Source organism: Sphaeramia orbicularis, chromosome 5, assembly GCF_902148855.1.
Source record: "Sphaeramia orbicularis chromosome 5, fSphaOr1.1, whole genome shotgun sequence".
In the NCBI taxonomy this organism is placed as follows: Eukaryota; Metazoa; Chordata; class Actinopteri; order Kurtiformes; family Apogonidae; genus Sphaeramia; species Sphaeramia orbicularis.
Genome location: NC_043961.1, coordinates 4,811,571 through 4,834,275, shown reverse-complemented (window position 1 = coordinate 4,834,275; position 22,705 = coordinate 4,811,571). Strand labels below are relative to the sequence as shown.

The following is a 22,705-nucleotide window of genomic DNA, read 5'->3' as shown; positions in this document are numbered from 1 at the left end:
GCTCGACGTAAGGCAGGAAGGAATTAAATAACATAAATCTCTAAAATGTTAGTAAATTAAGTAAAGACATTTTAAAAAATTAAAGAATAAAACAAGAAAAAAAGAGGTAATCTCAGTTAAAAAAAAAAATTAAAAAATTACAACTTACCCCTGAACTAAAATAAGTGCATTATCCTGCTGAATGGTGTATTTCACTGCTCTCCTGATCCAAACTGTCCCAATAATCAATTCTCTTATCATCAACAGACATAGTTTCACAGTTTCTTCATCATTTCTGCCGTTGCCACCATTCTGTTCGAGTCACTCAGCAGGAGAAGCATCCGTCAGAAACCAGGTTAAGATGTATACGCGCTACCGTATCCCAGTTTCTTTCAGAGCACTTCACTAGCATCATCAACTTTCTCCAAAAAAAGCCTTATCCAGGCCACAGAAACTGGGATTTGATATTTACATGTGAAAAGCAAATAGGGAATATTTGTAAAACCCAGTCATAACAGCACTACTCCAGACGGTAACTGCATGAAACCACAGGATGACTCCAATCCTTGACAAGCAGCTAAAAAACCCCCAAAAAACAACAAAACAAGATCTTCACCTAAATCTACTCAGGTTGTTTTGTGTCTGCAGGTGATAGATACAGTCAGCTATGACATCACAGCTGGACTCCTGGGCTGGAAACCCGAGGGGGAAAACAAGTGTGTAAAAAAAAAAAAAAGTGAAATTCAACTATTCAAAAAAAAATTCAACTGTAAAAAATTCAAATTACGAAATGCAACGATTAAAACAGTGATGAAAGTGAGGAAAGAAAAAAAACCCTGAACTTTTCTGAGCATTTCATACAGAAGACAAAGAAATAACGTATGCCTGTACACAGCTCGGCCGGGTGGTGAAATACTACAATCTACTGAATGACTTCAATGAGTAACAAATCTGGTTTGCTTGTCTTCCAGACGTACTGTGACAGAAAATCGCCATTTCTATCAGTTTCCTGGAGCCAGGACCATTTGAACTTATTTTTGATTCCTGCCTCACACTTCAGTTCGTCCCCACGCTGAAGGACGACGAATTCTGACATGATTTCACAGAATATTTAGACAAAATACATTGACGGTAAAATACTCAAAATGAATCTGCCATCTTGTCTCCAGAGACACGAAACGAACCAATCAGAGTCGTCGATACAAGTTCAGCGTTGTAAACGAGCATCTCATTAGTCGAGATGAATGGAGAAGAAAGCAATATGGCTGCGCCCATGAGACAGACCCAAATAAACATAATTTATACTTTTTGAAGCGATTTATGCGTAATTTTCTGGCTGAAATGTTGCCAAACCAGACGGAAATGATCCGGACACGTTTAGGGGCCGTTTACACGGCGTAGGATTCAGTCGACTCCGGGAAGATTTCATCGTGGATTAGCCTTCTGTTAACATGGAAACAGTGCCTAGAGTGCCTGAATCCGGAAACTTTTGATACCAGGGTCCAGGGTGGAATGTTATCGATACGCTCCGCATTTCAGCTCCGTGTTAATGCGAATCGGAGCGTTCCGGGGTAAAATATGACGTCACCGCATGCGCGCGCAGCCAAGAACCGCCAGTTAACCCACTCCAGGCCAGTTGGTTTGCCAGCCTCTATGACACAATAAACCTGCAGAAAAAGAAGGAACAACCACAACAACAACGGCCAGTTTCAGAACAACATACGTGCTGTTGACTGTGCTCAGTTTGCTGTCGCTTCTCCACCAAAAGTTAGACTGACTGCGTCTACACTCTTACCAGCGGAGACGCATTTCTTATATTCGCCAATGCCTGAGTCAATCCCTAACGTACCATCGAAGGAGGACAGTTAGGAGACAGCTCTACATCGCCAGCTACTGGTCTGGCATGGCCACTACAGCGTATTCAGCCGTCCTCGCGGACTCATGTTAACGCAGATCGTTATCATAGCGGCTTCGTCTTAACGCGGAATGATTTTATAACGCAAAGGAGAAATCTTTGCAAAATTAGATCCTAGTGTTGCCGTGTAAACGTACCCTTAATTTACTGGAACATATGCTCAGTTTTCCGAAAAAAACGGATTTCCGGCAAAAACCAGAACACTTTCATCACTGTAAAAAAAATTCCTGCAAAATACAACTATTCAATATCTGATGGCACAGATTTACTTCCATATCATGGTGTTGTTGTGAAGGTGCAGGTCTAAACCTTGTTGATGAGATACTGGACTGTCTGTTCTTCCAAACCCTACCTGCCTGGTTTGTTGTGATGTTGACCACGGCAAAAAGCGTGGGCTCGTTGCTCAGATGGGACACGGCGTTCGTAGCCTGGATCCTGAAGGAGTAGTTGGTGTGGGCCACCAGGTTGAGCACCGTCACCCAGGGCTCCGTCAACCCGCTCTGCCGCGGGACGAAGCGAACCACCGCCGAGCCGGAACGTTCCACCATCCCCCCTCCTCCGACGCCGAGGCCCGCCGACCCGCCGGGTTTCCCGACGCCGGCGCCTCCTGGAGACGAGGCGCAGTCCTCGCAGGGGCCTCCTTCCCCCGAGCATTTCTGACAGAGGATACCGTACTTCAGGTCGCTGCGCCCGCCGGTGTCCAGAGGCCGATCCCACTCCAGGTTCACCGACGTCCCGTTGACAGAGGAGATGACGTTGACCGGAGCAGTTGGAGGACCTGCACGAGGAAGATGGATGAACTTTGACAAGACTGGAAAACAGCTTCTGCCAGAGCCAACACTACACAAGTACACTGGAAAAAATCTGCATATGACCAAGTGTATTTTTATCATTTCTAGTCCAAATATCTCATCACACTTAAAATAAGACAGAACCATCTAAAGAGGAACTTTTCAGTGAGATATAAGAACTGATTTATAGACAATAGATGTAGAAAATCTGATTTCAAAAAATCTTAACAAGATCATTTTCACTTGTTCCACTGGCAGATTTTTATTGCTTAATTCAATTTTTTTTCTCAATTCAAGATTTATTTTTTGCTTAATTCAAGATTTTTTTTTTTTTTTTTGCTTAATTCAGCATTTTTTTTTTTTGCTCAATTCAATTTTTTGGCTTAATTCAAGATTTTTTGGCTTAATTAAAGATTTTTTTTTTTTGCTTAATTCAGTTTCTTTTTTGCTGAACTTTTTTTTTTTTTTGCTTAATTCATCTCTTTTTGCTTAATTCAAGATTTTATTTTTTTTTTGCTCAATGCAATTTTTTTTTTTCTTAATTCAGTATTTTTTTTTGCTCAATTCAATTTTTTTTACTTAATTCAAGATTTTTTTGGCTTAATTCAAGTTTTTGTGCTTAACTTTTTTTGCTTAATTCAGCATTTTTTTTTTTTTTGCTCAATTCAATTTTTTTGGCTTAATTCAAGATTTTTTGGCTTAATTAAAGATTTTTTTTTTTTGCTTAATTCAGTTTCTTTTTTGCTGAACTTTTTTTTTGCTTAATTCATCTTTTTTTGGTTAATTCAAGATTTTTTTTTTTTTTTTGCTTTCAAGCAATTAGGCAAAAAAAAATAAACAAATAAATAAATATATCTTAAATTAAGCAAAAAATCTGCCAATGGAACAAGTGAAAATGATCTTGGGAAGATTTTCTTAAAATAAAATTTTCCAGATCTATTGTCTAAAAATCAGTTCTTATATCTCACTGAAAAGTTCCTCTTTAGGTGATTCTGTCTTATTTTAAGTGTGATGAGATATTTGGACTAGAAATGAGAAAAATACACTTGGTAAGATTTAGATTTTGCAGTGTAAAGATAGGTAATAATAACAATGTACAATAACAGCCTTCCTACAGGTTTCTACAAGTTAAATTTAAAGGAGTGATATTTTGCTTTTTTAACCCATAAAGACCCAGACATCCACCGGCGACCAAAAACCATCTACTGATCTAAACTATTGATCCACTAATCCTATCAATACATGTAAATAAATTGGTGTAAAATACAGTTCTTCATCTTTTCATGGTCATCAGATATGACCCATTTGGACATTCAGAGGCTCCGTAGTGAACGTGGAAACACCGTCATCTTCTACAACATTGATTCACCAGTAAAACCCATGGAGTTGGATCAATGGCAGTGGATGGACACACTGGGTTTATGTTCAGTTAAGGATATATTTTATTGAAAAAGTCACTTTTTCTTCAGTTTTTGTCTATTTTGATTCAATAACCTTTGATTTTACACCTAGGATTTATGAACATCTACATGGTCAGTAAATTAAGCATAGGAAAAGAGATGATCTTCAGTGAAAAAAATGCAAAAGTCAGAAGATAATATTATAATTGGTGATAAATCACTTAGGAAAGGACAAATAGGGAGAAAATTTCATTTGGGAACTGCCACAAAAGTCATACTGGGTTCTTATGGGTTAAAAAATGGAATTCTTCCTTTTCTCACATTTCCCTGTGGTCTCCATAAACTGTAAATGTTCTGCTTGGGTCTGAATTCTTCATTCATTCAACTCCACAGGTCCATCTTCAACCCTATTTCTGAGTAATGACACCAGAAAGGTGGTTTGGAGCGCTGGCCCTTTAAATGCACGTGAGACACTTCAGGCCCCGCCCCCTCCAGGTTATTGCCTGTGCTGCTCTTTCCTGTTCAACCAACAACTGAACATTTTAGGGAATGGGCTCCAAGTTTGGACAAATTTTCAGCCTGGACTACAACCGCTGCTGCTGACAAACAATTATGTCATACTCGGAGAAATGTTTCTCGCAAGTCTGGACTTTCCAAAACTTGCAAACTACTTAAATACTGTACACTCTCTATGCAGAAAGCCATATATATCCACTATGTTTGACTGCATTGTCCCTGGTAAATAAATGGATAAATAAAATAAATAAACCCCAAAAATTCTTGCTCCTTCTGTACAGTCTTTTTAAGGCTTTGACCTGAGTTTGTGAAGTGCTGTGAGATAATCATGTACTATAAAAGGCGCTACATAAATAAAACTGAATTGATTTTAATTTTAAAAATTTACAAAATACTTAAAATGTACAGGAAGCAGAATGTTAAAGATCGTGACAAACATGAACTCCAGCTTGGAAAGTAAAAAAAAATAAAGAGGATTTGAAGCTCAGACAATAAAAGATGCATAAAAACCAACATTCAGGTCCTGTTTACAGATAATATTAGTTTAGAAACTTTAACACATATTCCAAAAATAAACTATTTTAAAGTTTCAACCATGACTCATTCTCTAGCTGTTCATGCAAAACACCATCTGCTATGTGATAAGTTTTAATAAATTAGTATCCAGTACTTCATAATAGATCCAATGAAAGTACATTTTTGGATATTTACATATACTTCATGGTCAGGTATATAAATTTGGGGTATTTCTAGGTCCAATACACTTAAATCCTCCTGTGACCCAGCAATGGATATTTATGATCTGCAGGAGGCAAGGGTTTGACAGCTTTACATAAAAAATAAATAAATGCTGTCCACTGCATAATAATAATAATAATAATAATAATAATAATAATAATAATAATAAAAAAGATGTCCACTGCAAAGAACATTCTATAAAATCAAATAAAATATGTCTGAAAAAAAACTGTCAAGGCAATTATTTAAGATATACATATATTTTTAAAAAACTTTTTCTTTCCTGGGGCTCGGGAGGATGTAGATATGATCATTGAACTTCTGGACATTGTCCATATTTTTGACAGATATGAACATGTATTAGATGTTTGTGTCCGCCTCCGATCCAGTTCAGTGTTTGTCTGTTTTTAATCTATTTCAATGGATTTTATTGCATTTTTCATAGTTTGCCTTGTCCTGTAAACTCTTCTACGTTGTAACTGTGTGCTGTATTTCAGACTGCCTCTTGGCCAGGACTCCCTTGAAAAAGAGGTTCTCAATCTCAATGGGATCTTTTTTCCTGGTTGAATAAAAACCAAAATAAAATAAAAATATGACATTTGATGGCACTTGCTTTTCTACACTTTTCCTCTAGTGTTTCTTGATTTTGGTGATCTCCATTTCCAAGCAAACATGAGCTTCTATTTAACGGCTAAAGGTCAAAGGTTAACTCACTTTATCATCCCTGTAGGGAAATTCTGTCTGCATTTTACCCATGTTAATACACACACATAACCTAGCATTAGCAATTAGCGTTTCACATGCAATCACATATTGCTATTAACTTGTAATTTAACTAATATTTAAAAAAAAAAAAGGTAGATAGGTGCTTCTATGAAACTAGGTACATTTTGGTATCTGGTACTTTTCTAGCTTTTTTTGGTAAATGTAGACATATTTCCCCCCAGGATGGACCTAATGATGACCTCAGATAAATGCAAAAAAATTACACTCTTGCTCTGAGCCATCCCATAATTAATGCATTTCTAATAAAATACTGGGCTAAAAAGAAGACCCAAATATGGACATTAAATCTCCCTATGTGTCAATGCATTAGATGTGTAAACGTGTGTAAATGGTCTTCTATAGACTATAAATAAAGATACTGTGTTAAATGTGTGGATCCTAGTGGTTTTTCTAATCCACACGTGGGTTTTTCATCCATCTCAGTCTCATTCCAGGTTTGGTGCGGAACCCATCGTGTCCACTGGTGTTACACACAGAACCTGCCCATTTAAACACTAATAAATCACGAGTGATTTTGCAACAGCGGCCATTTTTGTGAAATACTCTGCCTTGCATAATTAGTCCGATTCCCAAAATGTACCTGTGAGAGAATAAAGAGATATTTTAAAAAAGTAGCGTATAACTTTCATGTTGTTTTTTCTGTGTTACATGCATATTTTTGTATAAAAAATAATATAAAAAATGTAAAAATGTGTTTTATCTGAAAAATAGTTTCTCTTTTATCTCAGTAAATATTTATTTGTTAAAATAGACCCAAAGTGTTTCCAAACTTGCTTCATAACATTGGTCTACATCTGGTTTGAATTTTTAGCCCCATGTCCTGTTTTTAGGACCAGTTTCATAGAAGCACCAATCTGTCAAAACTATGGACAGTGATCATATCTATATCCTCCTGAGACCCAGAGAAGTAAAAGTTTGTTTTGTTTTTTTTTTTTCATTAAATAATTGCCTTAATTGAAAAAAAATAAAATAAAAAAATGATGCAACAGTTTTCTCAGACATATTTTTTTTATTTCCTCCAACAGAAGACAAAAATTCATTGCTGGGTCCCAGGAGGATATAAGGAACTAGAAATACCCTAAATCTATATGCCCGACCATATATTTATTTGTTATATGTAAATATAATAATAATAATAATAATAATAATAATAATAATAATAATAATAATAATAATAATAATAATAATAATAATAATAATAACAACAACAACAACAACAACAATAATAATAATAATAATAATAATAATAATAACAACAACAACTTTGGCTCTTTTTAAAGTTTTTAATGTTTTAATGTTGAATATTTATTTTTATCCTGTTTTGGTTTTTCATTTATATTGACATACATGATGTTGTTTAATTCCACTCCTTCATTTTGCATTGATCTGACAGCATCATGTTCTGTTATTTCTGCCCTCTCCACTACCATACATTCAAAGCTAGTCATGTTTTCATGTTGCTGTACTCATCTCTTTTATTGTGTTGTTTGCTATGTTTTTTCTGCTGTTGTGCACTTTTTGTCTGTCAAAGCACTTTGTAAACTCAGATTTTAAAGGTGCTATATAAATAAAGTTATTATTATTATTATTATTATTATTATTATTATTATTATTATTATTATTATTATTATTATTAATATAAAAATGTGTTTTATCTTAAAAATAGTTTCTCTTTTATCTCAGTAAATATTTATTTTTAAACAGACCCAAAGTGTTTCCAAACTTGCTTCATAACATTCGTCTACATCTGGTTTGAATTTTTAGCCCCTCTGTCCTGTTTCATAGAAGCACCCATGCATACATGCAAATTTCTGCTCTTTCCTCCATATTTCCCCTTTAAATTTTGAGCTGTTGTGATGCTACAAATCCTCGGTAAAGTCTCGGAAGGCTATCCGAATAAAGTGCTACTGAAAGATGTGAGTTCATTCCGAGGTTTGATCACTGTCGGAAAAAGTAAATGGGATTTTTTAAGGCACAGATAAGTCCGGCACATCATTCCATATCTGCTGCAAGCACGTTATGTCTTTGCACCATATAGATGTGTGTGTGTGTGCGTTTCCACAGTGGGATTATATGTTGTTGTGTGTTGTGTATTCTGTTTGTGCTTACGGGAGCAGGAGGCCGCCGGCGGGTCATCTGCCGCCCGATAGTAGTTGGAGTCGCAGGGGCAGGAGAGAGCGGCTCTGGTCTCCGAGTGGCTGTGTTGAGGACATTTCCCACACAGACCGTCACCCGCCACCGGCTTATAGAAGCCCACCTCACAGGCTGCACAGAAAGACACGGAGAATAAATGGAGAGTGTGCAGAGAAAGGCTGTGCACTGGCGTAATCACACAGAGCATGATAACAGTTCAAGAGCAGAAAAGGCATGAATCACACTCCTGTGGACAGAATATCAACACTCAACTTTTCCAAAACTGTGGCATGGGCTGCACAGCGTTCGTTTTAGGATATAAGCCCCACCCCCAACGCCCCCTCCTCTAAATCTACGTACAGGTACAGGCCTTATAACACTATAGACACAAATGAACACACATTCACCCCTACACGCTCGACTGAAAAACCTGTTAAATATCATTAAATCAAACACACAATTACCAGCAACTGACAGCAGTTTGTACGTAGATAATGAGTTCATACATGTAGTTATGATGATTATGAGGATCTTAGGAGCCATGGTCCATAATTCAGGAAACTGATTAATTTGGTTTTTTTTTTGTTTTTTTTACTTTATTTTTTATTGCTTTAATATAAAATACAAAACAAACAGAAACACAGTCACAGGTACATTCAGACATTTACGTACTGTTTACCGTCCACAGACTGAATGAAAAAGTCCCATTTTTTCCAGTGGTTTACACCCTTATGCTGTTGTAAGCGGAGATTGTATGTCATCATTTCCATTAAATGGATTTGGTTAACAATTTTTATCACCAAGGAAATTGAGGGAGGGTCCTTTTTAAGCCAGTATTTGGTGATGCCTTTTTTTTTGCCTGCATCAAGCAGTATTCTAAATAAATATATGTCACTTTCCTGTAATTCCTCTGGGGGAATGCTAAAAAACAAAGTAGCCAATGACATATCAAAATGAACACCAAAAACTGAACACATCAACTTAATCATCTCTCTCCAAAAGCCAACAGTAACAGGACAGGAGCAGAACACATGTGCTTGATCTGTCTCCAGTGAACCGCACTCCCTCCAGCAGGAAAAATGAACTCCAGAAAAATGTGATTTTCGTGCAGGTATTAATTTGTATTTTGACCTGTTTTGTGCGACAATTATTTGTCATTTATATATTATTTGATTGTTAATATTTGGAATAATTAGTGCTGGCTGCCCCTCCCCCCCTTATAAAAGAAATTGAGTTTCTGTAGGAAAGTCTAATGTGAATAATTTGATTTTTGAAGGAAAGTAAACCACAGAGAGATTTTTGTTGCCTTTAATTTTTAATAAATAAGTAAATTACACACACACACACACATATATATATATGTATATATATATATATATATATATATATATATATATATATATATATATGTGTGTGTGTTTGTGAACCATGACTCAAATCTCTACCGAACCTTCAGCAACTTCAAGGAAAAGTTGCCCCCACAGAAAATGTTACTGATCAACAAGGGAAATTACTTGTTCACAACAGCTCAGATGCACAAAAAACAGTCTTCAAAAAACACTAGCAAAGAAGAAAAAAAAAAGTGTGAAAATATTTTCAAGAATTATTTGAAATATTTTGCAAAATTATTAAAAAAAAATTAGTAGAATGTCATGAAATTAGACAATATCAACACTCAACTTTTCCAAAACTGTGCCATGGGCTGCACAGTGTTCATTTTAGGGACAAAAGCCCCCCCCCCCCCCCCCCCCCCTTCTCTAAATCTATGTACAAGTTCGGCGCTATAACAGTAGGATTACTGACTCAAACACAAATGAACACACATACACCCCTTCACACACTGTTGGAAAACCTGTTAAATATAATTACATCAGCCACACAATTACCATGTTAGTTTTGACAGCGGTTTGCATGCAGATAATGTGTTTATACATGTGTTTGTGATCTTATATGTGTGAAATATGTGGCAGAATATGGGTGGTAAAAAGTAGATATATATTATTTTTTAGCATTATTCATTCAATTATTCGATTATATCACTTTTACAGTGCAGTATTACATTTATTGTGCAATAATCTCTAGTAAAATTCACCTTACCTATTTTCTACTTTAGATTTTTCTTTTATTTTTTATAAATGTGCATTTGTCTAATCTATGTTGTTATACTGTGAATTCTTCATATTTTTTGCTATAGATTATTTTCTTGATGCTGCTATTAATCGGTTATTCCAGTCAATAATCCAAATAGAACAAAAATTATCCAAAGAAATCTGTAGAATGTCACAAAATTAGAGAATATCAACACTCAACTTTTCCAAAACTGTGTCATGGGCTGCACAGCGTTCATTTTAGGACATAAGCAACCCCCCCCCCCCTTCTCTAAATTTATGTACAAATACAGGCGCTATAACAGTAGGATTACTGTCTCAAACACAAATAACACACATACACCCCTTCACACACTGTTGGAAAACTTGTTAAATATAATTAAATCAGCCACACAATTACCATCTTAGTTTTGACAGCAGTTTGCATGCAGATAATGTGTTTATACATGTGTTTGTGATCTTATTTGTGTGAAATATTTGGCAGAATATGGGTGGTAAAAAGTAGATATATATTAATTTTAGTATTATTTATTCAAGTATTCTATTATATCACTTTTACAGTGCAGTATTACATTTATTGTGCAATAATCTCTAGTAAAATCCACCTTGTCTATTTCATACTTTAAATTTTTCTTCTATTTTTTTTCATAAATCTGCATTTATTTATGTTGTTATACTGTGAGTTCTTTTCTTGATGCTGCTATTGATCAGTTATTCCAGTCAATAATCCAAATAGAACAAAAATGATGCAAAAAAATCCATATAATTACATGAAATTAATAACATTGTTACAGAATCATGGCTTTGAAATGGATCCGTGAACGTCAGGGATCATAACCAGGTAACATATGAACATTCACAGAGTGTCGAACAGTACCTCATGACAAAAACTGTGGAATACTGAAGCTAATTTGTAACAATAGTCTACGAGGGGATAATTATGCAGAAGACGATCACATTTCAGAATCCCACGCCTATAGCAAACATATCAACACACAACTTTTCCAAAACTGTGTCATGGGCTGCACAGTGTTCATTTTAGGACATAAGCCCCCCCCCCCTCCCCTCATCAACCCCCCACCCCCCCCTTGTAAATCTCTGTATAATTACAGGCCTTGTAACCGTAGAGACCACGGAGCAGAGGAGATGAAAGTCATACTTCTTTCTGCTCAGATTTGGGCTGAAAAGGCTGTGCACTGTTGATCCTCCCAGTGGGACCATCAAAATCCAGACCGTGTTTCAACCTTATTCAGCGCCTCTGATACATATTCACTTTTAACTCTGCGCTGATTAATAATGGAGGGGGTTCTGATAAATATATTCTCTTTCCAGGCAGCTAATAGACTTCTTCTATGGTAAATGGGGCAGCTGTAAAGCAGGCATACACTCGCCAAAGCAGCAGCAGCAGAGTTTACTCGTCCTCACTCGGTAATTTATGCTCCCAAGGATGCGGTGCTGAGTTTACAGATGCAATGTTTTTCTTTTTTTTTGTTTGTTTGTTTGTTTTTTCTTTAACCTTCGCCTGTTACGTTTGTAGAAGACCATTAGAGGTGTTTACACTTCAAAGATGCTGAAAGAACCATGGAATTGGATTATCAATATGAGTCAAAGTGTATTCTGGTTTAAAGGAAGAGATATTTATATAAAAAAAAAATAAAAACAAAACTGTCCCCTCCTTGTGTTCTACCCTGACTGTTGTATTAAGGAAATTAGTCAACAACAACAATGACAACAACAACAACATCAGCTCTGTCTTTTAGAACATCTGTATTCTCTTTGATCAACATGTAAAGTTTAAATGTCTCAGTACTGAGCTCATTCAGACTCAGTAACCGTTATTAAACTTGACAATCACTGCAAAAATTTAACCCAGAATGAAAAAAAATAAGGGAATTTCCAGATTAAAAAGTGTCATTTTTAGGAAACAAATCTATTTTCTAAGTGTGTTTTTCATTAGAAAGGTGACCTAAATTTTCATGTTTATTTCTTAATACAAGACAATTTCATAATATTTGTTGTCAGAATTTTTTCATTCAATCAACAAAAAACAGCAAAATTCAGATTCTTAATCTTTTCATGCTGAAAATATGCACTTAGTTCTCTGTAACTCGTCTACATTTGGTTTGGAATCAAGAAGAAAACCACCATCCAACCCACATCACATCACTTCTTTATATTTACCATAGTATAGTATAGTACAGCATAGAACAGTATAGTACAGTACAGTATAGTATAGTATAGTACAGTATAGAACAGTATAGTATAGTATAGTATGGTACAGCATAGAACAGTATAGTATAGTATAGTATAGTACAGTACAGTATAGTATAGTATAGTACAGTATAGTACAGTATAGAACAGTATAGTATAGTATAGTATGGTACAGCATAGAACAGTATAGTATAGTATAGTACAGCATAGAACAGTATAGTACAGTATAGAACAGTATAGTATAGTATAGTATGGTACAGCATAGAACAGTATAGTATAGTATAGTACAGCATAGAACAGTATAGTATAGTATAGTATGGTACAGCATAGAACAGTATAGTATAGTACAGCATAGAACAGTATAGTATAGTATAGTACAGTATAGCATAGCATAGTGTAGTGTAGCATAGCATGGTATAGAATAGTATAGTACAGCATAGCATAGTACAGTACTGTACAGTACAGTATAGTATAGTGTAGCATAGCATGGTATAGTATATAATATAGTATAGTATAGTATAGTATAGTATAGTAGAGTATAGTAATGCATAGCATAGCATAGTATAGCAGAGTACAGCACTGTATGGTATAGTATAGTAAAGTGTAGCATAGCAGAGCATAGTGCAGTACATAACAGTATAGTATACTTTAGTATACCATAGTATAGTATAGTGTAGTATAGTATGGCATGGCATAGCATAGTATAGTATACTATAGCATAGTATAGCGTTGCATAGCATAGTATAGTATACTATAGCATGATATAGTATAGTATAGAATAGTATAGTACAGTACAGTATAGTATAGTATAGTAGGGTGTAGTATAGAATAGCATAATAAAGCGTACCATAGCACAGTACAGTACAGAACAATATAGTATACTATAGTATAGCAAAGCATAGTATAGTGTAGTATAGAATAGTATAGTGTAGTAAAGTGTAACATAGCATAGCATAGCACAGTACAGAACAGTATAGTATAGTGTAGTATAGTAACCTGTAGCATAGTATAGTATAGTATAGTATAGTATAGTGTAGTTTAGTATGGTATAGTATAGTATAGAGAAGTGCAGCATAGTATAGTACAGTATAGTATAGTATAGTATAGTATAGTACAGTATAGTACAGCACAGTGTAGTATAGTATAGTATAGTATAGAACAGTCTAGTATAATATAGTATAGTATATGCATAAGTACATTTGCTAAATTGCTCTAATTTCAACTCCTGAGGTGAAAATAGTTTTGTTTTTGCAGCCTAAAAACTTTGGACCAACTTTTACTTTCAATCCAATCGAGTGTGCATACAAACTCATCTTTATAGGTTAGTCTTTTTATAGAACACTCTGCTTGAACAACATTTTATTTGTGTCTTAAGGCTTTAACTTTTGTATCTGTATCATACATTTGTATCTGTTGACAGTCTATTAAAAATTGACTTATTACTATTACACTTCTCTATAATTAACCACAATAAGAACACTATTTTGTACTTCAGAAAATGTTCCTGAACTCTTACTTTATATAGATTTTCTTGTTCTGGTATGTACGCTTATAATCAATTTATATATTGATTTATACATATGATTATTATTATTATTATTAAGATGCTGATCAGACACATGCATACAGACACACATAACAATATTCTCTCAACCTAAGGGTTATACTGGAACCATGTGTAAACTGATGTAGTTCAGATTATGTTTTTCCACAGAGTAAAAGCTGGTCCCTTTCATACCCCGTCCATACACTAAGACAGATATTTGGCAAAACACATATATATTCTTCTCTACATTTGTGCATCTTGTCCATGTGTAAACAGTATTTTTGTTTCGACTCCACCCACACACCACAGAAAATCTATAAGGTATAAGTTTAGACAGTCCCATAAAACTGAAATACCAATTAAAATGATAAAAAAAACAGCAGCATGGATAGTCAAAAACACTCCAACATTTGCATCCAAATTAAATTAAACACATTAATTCTTAATGGGGTGCCTTTGGCCTGTTTTTATTATATTCTAAAAATGAAAAAAATAAAGGAAAATACATTATATTTGTGAATTAAGTACAAAAACTAATATGATATAGGGGAGACAGGGACAAGGAGCTAAAGGCAGAAATTTGTACTTGATATAATCCATTGAAATTCTAAGTATGGCTTCAAAAATGCCAAATGTTTACCGTTACAGGGACAAAATAGAAAAGTGAGTCAAATATCTCAGGGCGCGATCTTCAATTATTTAAGAGTCTGACAAACATCCCAAACATTTTATCACCTGGGGATTTCACACCTCTGCGGTCGAAGCAGCAGAAGAAGACACAGAAAGCGTACAAAGTGGGGCCACGTCCTCTGTTTGACAAGGTAAAGCCAAATCTAAAAGGCAAATTCTGTTTAATATTTGATTAAAGACGCTGATTTAGCACCGGATCCATACACTATTCTGAACTTTTTACACAGTCACAGGTTTCAGCTCTAACCAGAGTCTGTTTGTCTTCAGGTTATTCTGTGAATTTAACTATAGTATATATGAAAACTCCGAACACCTGAAAGGATTTAATTACAGTTTGTCACCTTTTGTGCAATTATAGAGTAAATGGTTGTGGGCAAAGAGCAAAATTTATTGTAAATATTGGCTCTTTTTTTCTTCATTTTTTTTATTACTTACTCTATTTAATCGTTTTTTTTTTCCCCTTAATTTTTTATTTTTAACCCACAAAGACCCAGTGCTGTTTTTGTGGCAGTTTCCAAATTAATTTTTCTCTTTACTTTAACCTTTCTTAAGTGATTTATCTCCATTTACCATAATATTATCCTCTCTATTTTGCACTTTTTTGGTGAAAATTGGGTATTTTCCGATATTTAATTGACTGATCGTGTACTTTAATGATTGTGCTGAGACTACATTTGAGGATTGTTATAGAGCTGCAACTGATTAATCGACTCAAAGTGATCCAAAAAAATCATTCAACCACAATTCTCCTGACTCAAAGCTTTATTTCCTTCATTTCTCGGCTGTTAAACATTGGTTCCACTGTTGTGTTTCACACGGACGCTTATTGTTACGCACAAAGAAGCTTCAATTCAGGAAAACTGCAATAGAATATTTCCCTTCAATCACTTTAAGTCGATTAATCAAATCGTGAATTTTTGCATTCGTTTCAAGCACCTAATCGATTAATCGGTTGCAGCTCTAGATTGTTAAACCAAAAACTGAGAAAACTGAAGAAAAAGATACTTTTTCAGTAAAATATATCATTAACTGAAATGACAAAAAAATTCTGTCGTACTCTGAGAAATGTTCGTCGCAAGTCTGGACCTTATATGTGCAAATGTCGTGACATAACTAGTTACAAAACATAACAAATTAAGCAGGAATTCAAACAGGTTGTAGAAATCCACTGGATTTTTGCCCAAATGAATATACAGATAGTTTTGCAGCAGCTGGAGGGTTCCAATTCAAACTGAATGAACTATTAGGGTCCAAATACACAAATAACAGAACCACAGACTAAGAAAAGTGAGTTTAGACAAATATGAGCCCTTTAAAACTGCGTTCAGACTAAAAACCAAATTGGAAAGTTAATGCAGACACAAATAGGAATGAATTATTACACTGTGATGTAAATAAATATATAAAAAAAAAAAATGCTTGGACTAAAGTATCGCAAAAATCAGGTGTTTCTTTGCTAACAGGAGGCAGAGCAACAAAATGATAATGACAACTCTCATAATTTAAAATTGTAACAAATATCGTTGCAAAAATATTTTTTTTTTGTACTTAGGTTTCATTTTGTTTAAAAAAAAGCTTCAAAGATAGTTATCTGTGCCTAATTTCTAATCTAATTTATTTTTGTCGTACAGGAGAAATGTTCGTCGGAAGTCTGGACCTTATATGTGCGAATGTCGTGATGTAACTAGTTATAAAACGTAAGAAATTAAGCAGGAATTAAAACAGGTTGTAGAAATCTGCTGGATTTTTGCCCAAATGAATATACAGATAGTTTTGCAGCAGCTGGAGGGTTCAAATTCAAACTGTATGAACTATTAGGATCCAAATACACAAATAAATGAACCACAGACTAAGAAAAGTGGGTTTAGACAAATATGAGCCCTTTAAGACTGTGTTCAGACTAAAAACCAAATTGAAAAGTTAATGCAGACACAAATATGAATGAATTATTACACTGTGATGTAAGTAAATCTATCTATCTATCTATCTATCTATCTATCTATCTATATATATATATATATATATATATATACATATATACATATATATATATATATATATATAGATATAGATATAGATATAAACTATTTAGACTAAAGTATTGCAAAAATCAGGTGTTTCTTTGCTAACAGGAGGCGGAGCAACAAAACGATAATGACAAATCTCACAATTTAAAACTGTAATAAATATCATTGTAAAAACATTTTTATTTTGTACTTAGGTTTCATTTTGTTTAAATTATCATCTACACTTCTAATCTAACCTGTCTTTGTCGTACTCAGAGAAATGTTCGTCTGAAGTCTGGACCTCATATGTGCAAATGTCGTAACGTAACTAGTTGTAGAACATAACAAATTAAGCAGGAATTCAAACAGGTTGTAGAAATCCACTCGATTTTTGCCAAAATTAATATAAAGATAATTTTGCAGCAGCTGGAGGGTTCAAATTCAAACTGTATGAAGTATTAGGGTCCAAATCCACAAATAAATGAACCACAGACTAAGAAAAGTGGGTTTAGACAAATATGAGCCCTTTAAAGAATGAGTCTAGTCGGTGGATGGGGGTAAAAATGACATTTGGGTTCAGCTTCACCAAAAAACAGTGACATTTTCAGGAATCAAAACTTTAATTACTCAAAAATAATTGGATATATTACTCAGGCCGACCACAGGGACCGACTCCATAGTTGGAACGAGGCTGTAAACATGTTTGTTTGTGCTGAAAAGTTGAGTATTTTTACATCATCCATAGACATCGACTGCCCCCACTACTGGCCACTTCTGGAACTGCAGCTTTTGACTCCATCATATTCCCCCTGCAGCATCAAAACAGATAAAGAATTCCATTGTCTGAAATGCTTATTTACATTCTAAAAATATAGTTTTAATTAGTCTGAGATTGGGCTGTTATTGTATAGGCAGCGGGGCTTTCTGTGCACAGCTGAATACATCATTACATATCCATCATTTATCATTCAGCATATTCTGGGTCTGAACTTCTAATCTGTCGCCTCGGCTGCAAACGTCCCATTTCTGTCGTCTCGTGCTTTCTATTCTGACAAAATGAATGTTTATTAGGACTGACAAAGAAGCATTTAGCGAGGCAGACAGAGGATTTTTCTTCCTTTGCTTTAGTTTGGTGTCTGTCAACCCAAAATGTCAGTCCATTAATGGAACTTAAAGCAACAAAGAATATGAGTCTTATCTAATTCTCTGACGAAAATACGTACAGATTATTTTAGGGAAACATTGAACACAGAGCCACTATAAAAATAAAATACAAAAATCCACCTTTTCAGTAAAGTTGGAGTGACAGAACGGCTGCCACACGTGCATCTGTACAGTTAAGCAGGGGAAAACACAGAAAGATAATCGGGTTGTCTTTGTCCTGATTTAACCCCTTCCCAACCAAGGATGACAAATACCAGATTATTTTACGTTTTGTAAGATTATCCAGTGGTCTGAGGTGGTTTAAAGGGCTCAAATTTGTCTAAACCCACTTTTCTTAGTCTGTGATTCATTTATTTGTGGATTTGGATCCTAATAGTTCAGACAGTTTGAATTTGAACCCTCCAGCTGCTGCAAAACTATCTGTATATTCATTTGGGCAAAAATCCAGCAGATTTCTACAACCTGTTTTAATTCCTGCTTAATTTCTTACGTTTTATAACTAGTTCCGTCTCCACATTTGCACATACAGGGTGGGGAAGCAAAATTTACACTGAACATTTAGTTGTTTTTTTCTCAGCAGACACTACGTCAATTGTTTTGAAACCAAACATATATTGATGTCATAATCATACCTAACACTATTATCCATACCTTTTCAGAAACTTTTGCCCATATGAGTAATCAGGAAAGCAAACGTCAAAGAGTGTGTGATTTGCTGAATGCACTCGTCACACCAAAGGAGATTTCAAAAATAGTTGGAGTGTCCATAAAGACTGTTTATAATGGAAAGAAGAGAATGACTATGAGCAAAACTATTACCAGAAAGTCTGGAAGATACTATTAAAGAAGAATGGGAGAAGTTGTCACCCCAATATTTGAGGAACACTTGTGCAAGTTTCAGGAAGCGTGTGAAGGCAGTTATTGAGAAAGAAGGAGGACACATAGAATAAAAACATTTTCTATTATGTCAATTTTCTTGTGGCAAATAAATCAATAAACTAATTGGTCATACACTGTCTTTCAATCCCTGCCTCAAAATATTGTAAATTTTGCTTCCCCACCCTGTATAAGGTCCAGACTTGCAACGAATATTTCTCAGAGTACAACATAATTGTTTATCAGCAGCAGCGGTTGTAGTAAAAACTGAAAATATGTCCAAACTCGGAGCCCATTCCCTAAAATGTTCAGTTGTTGGTTGTACGGGACAGAGCAACACAGCCAACAACCTGGAGGGGGCGGGGCCTGAAGTGTCTCATGTGCATTTAAAGGGCCAGCGCTCCAAACCACCTTTCTGGTGTCATTACTCAGAAATAGGGTTGAAGATGGACCTGTGGAGTTGAATGAATGAAGAATTCAGACCTACACTGTAAAAATCTAAATCTTACTAAGCGTATTTTTCTCATTTCTAGTCCAAATATCTCATCACACTTCAAATGAGACATAATCACTGAAAGAGGAACTTTTCAGTGAGATATAAGAACTGATTTATAGACAATAGATCTGTAAAATCTTATTTCAAGAAATGTGACAAAGATAATTTTACTTGTTCCATTGGCAGATTTTTTTCTGTTTGAATTAAGCAAAAAATCTTGAATTACAGGAATAAAATCTTGAAATAAGCAAAAATTCTGCCCCTAAAGTTACTCTTTAGGTGATTATGCCTTATTTTAAGTGTGATGAGATATTTGGACTAGAAATGCGAAAAATACACTCAGTAAGATTGAGATGTTTTCCAGTGTAACACCCATTTTCTCATAGTGTGACCCCTGGACCCCAGCGCTGTGGTGATTCTGAATGAAGGTTCACTGCAAAAATCTAAATCTCACCAAGTGTATTTTTCTCATTTCTAGTCCAAATATCTCATCACACTTAAAATAAGACATAATCATCTAAAGAGGAACTTTTCAGTGAGATATAAGAACTGATTTATAGACAATAGATCTGGAAAATCTGATTTCAAGAAATCTTACCAAGATAATTTTCACTTTTTGCTTGAATAAAGCAAAAAAAAAAAAATCTTGAATTAAGCAAAAAAAAAAAAAAAAATCTGCCAATGGAACAAGTGAAAATTATCTTTGTAAGATTTCTTGAAATCAGATTTTCCAGATCTGTTGTCTAAAAATCAGTTCTTATATCTCACTGAAAAGTTACTCTTTAGGTGATTATGTCTTATTTTTAGTGTGATGAGATATTTTGAAGAGAAATGAGAAAAATACACTTGGTAAGATTTTGATTATTTCCACTGCAAGCAGAGCATTTACTGTTTATGTAGACCACAGCGAAATGTTTGAAAATGCATAATTCCATTTAAATAAAGCAAAATATCACTCCTTTAAGAGTGAATTTGTCCTGATAATCGGCTCTGAAACGGGTCGGGGTCGACAACTGTAAATATTAAACTTGTTCAACTTGTGTGAAAGCGAAACAACTCCTGAGTCATGATTCTGTGAAATGTGACGTCGAACGGAATGTAGCCAATCAAGAAATGAGCTGACTGAGGAACAAGGAAGCAGGCGTTAACTAGAAAAGCACTCAGACCGCATGCAGACCTACGCCAAGGCAGATCAGTCCCCCCCCCGAAACAAAACAAAAATTAGTGTGTAATTGATTTTCGCTTTAAAATAGAAGAATTAAAATTGAATTTCAAGGCGTTTTTCTTTTTCAGTGTCAAAACAGATAAACCAAATTGAACTAGAAAAGCACTTTGAGAGCGCAGACCTCCACCAAGGCAGATCGGTGAACCCCCCAATCACCACCACATGTGATCATTTGTTCCTTGTGCCAGTATCAACATTTCCTGAAAATTTCATCCAATCCACCCATAACTTTTTGAGTTATCTTGCTAACTAACAAACAAACTAGAAAAGCACTGAGAGAGAGCAGACCTCCGCCAAGGCAGATCAGCCCCACCCCCACCTCCACCCCCCATCACTGCCAAATGTAATCATTTGTTCCTTGTGCCAGTATCAACATTTCCTGAAAATTTCATCCAAATCCATTCATAACTTTTTGAGTTATCTTTCTCTAACAGACAAACAAACAAACTAGAAAAGCACTGGGAGAGCACAGACCTCCGCCAAAGCAGATCAGCCCCCCACCCCCCCACCACCATCCACCCAAAATGTAATAATTTCTAGTTCCTTGTGCCAGTATCAACATTTCCTCAAAAAAAATTTCATCAAAATACGTCCCTAACTTTTGGAGTCATCTTGCTAACAGACAGACAAACCCTGATGAAAACATAACCTGTGGAGGTAATAAAAACAAACATGGCCGACCTGAAACATAAAGTTTGGTGGACCTCAGAAATGGAGGAGCAGCTGGTGGAGCGGTGGGAAACCCCAGAATGTCTATTCAGCGTCTCTGTTGTGTTTTCCAGTTGTTACTATGTTACTTCTTCTTCATTTTTTTTTAGATCATGTATGATCGTGCGAGATTTCTGTCTTGGAGGATTAGATTCTAGATCGGTGGTGGGACAGAGTGGTTACATGTGTGGTGTGTTGAGATTATCAGAACACACATCACACACAGTACCATCAAAACTGTTCAACACTTGATTTTTTACCTTCATGTGTGGTGTCTGTAACAGATACAAACTCTCTTCAGACTTAGACAATCCTTATCCCCCACTTTAAGAGGGAAACTAAAGCTGGATGCCCGAGCAGGATGAAAAGCAGAACAACATGCAGAAAACCAGCTCATCCTCCGTCTACTATTTACCCAGGGATCCAGAGCTGAGACGGAGGCATCTGGGATATATTTACAGACATTTGGTTGACATCTCTACAAACCTAGAGGGAGCTTCAGTGTCTGTGCTGCACATTTTACCAAAGACAAGCCCAAAAAGTGGATTCTGAAGCCTGACACTGTGCTCCTGAACTACCCAGAGATGTCAAGAGCAGGTGGAGGAAATATTCACCACCTTTTACGTAAGTAAAAGTATCAAAAAAGCAGCAAAATGTACATTAAGTATAAGTCAACTGTGCAGTAAAACGGTCTGTGTCAGTATTTTACTGTCATACATGATGTTTTGGCTTCATTTTCCTGCTGCCTTAAAGTGTACTTTGCATTTTACTGTTGAGGTTTAATTTTCAGCTGTTTCATAGCATTGTTCTTGTGTCAAAACCAGGTATCTATGGCCCAGTTTACACGACAACGCTCTCGGGCTAAAAACAACTAAACATTTTATTAGATGTACCTTTCGTTTAGACGGCAACAGCGTTTTTGGGAGTTGAAAATGCAAAAAAGTGAAACCACCCTCCAGAGTGGAAATCTTAAAAACGCTCCACTCTCGTGTCACCGTCTAAAGGGTTGAAAACGCTGTATGTTTAATTCTCATTTATAGCTTTTTTTTATCCCCTTTCCCCCAGCTTTAAAACCAGATACATATGTTTATTCTCCTGTTGGTGTTCCTGACCATGTTACTGATGAAGATCTGGATTTGGTCCCTCAGTGTCCTTAATGGCATCTAATTGCTAATGCTAATGCTAATGTTATGTCCTATGTGTGTAGTAGGATGGGTTCTAAGTTAGTGTAAAATATGTATAATACAAAAAACTAGAGTCTTTAACCTTAACCCTTTCATGCATGAATTATGACAACCTTAATCAAGATTTTTTTCCTGAGTGTTTTTATTCCTCTTTAGGCATGAAAAAAATAATGTGATTGAAATTTTTGTTTTTTATGAATCTATTTTTCATGGAGTTACAAAAATGTCCACTC

The 22,705-nt window shown here is 35.3% G+C and overlaps 1 protein-coding gene across 1 annotated transcript in view; it reads right to left on the bottom strand.

The window, feature by feature from the left end:
- The window catches only part of epha8 (eph receptor A8), a 366,079-nt gene that overhangs the window by 65,055 nt on the left and 278,319 nt on the right, over positions 1-22,705 (bottom strand). Inside the window, exons 7-8 of the mRNA XM_030134865.1 lie at positions 8,235-8,390; positions 2,247-2,672 (exon numbers count right to left, since the gene is read on the bottom strand). Of these exons, the coding sequence (XP_029990725.1) occupies positions 2,247-2,672; positions 8,235-8,390 (582 nt within the window). The remainder of the gene's footprint in view (positions 1-2,246; positions 2,673-8,234; positions 8,391-22,705) is intronic.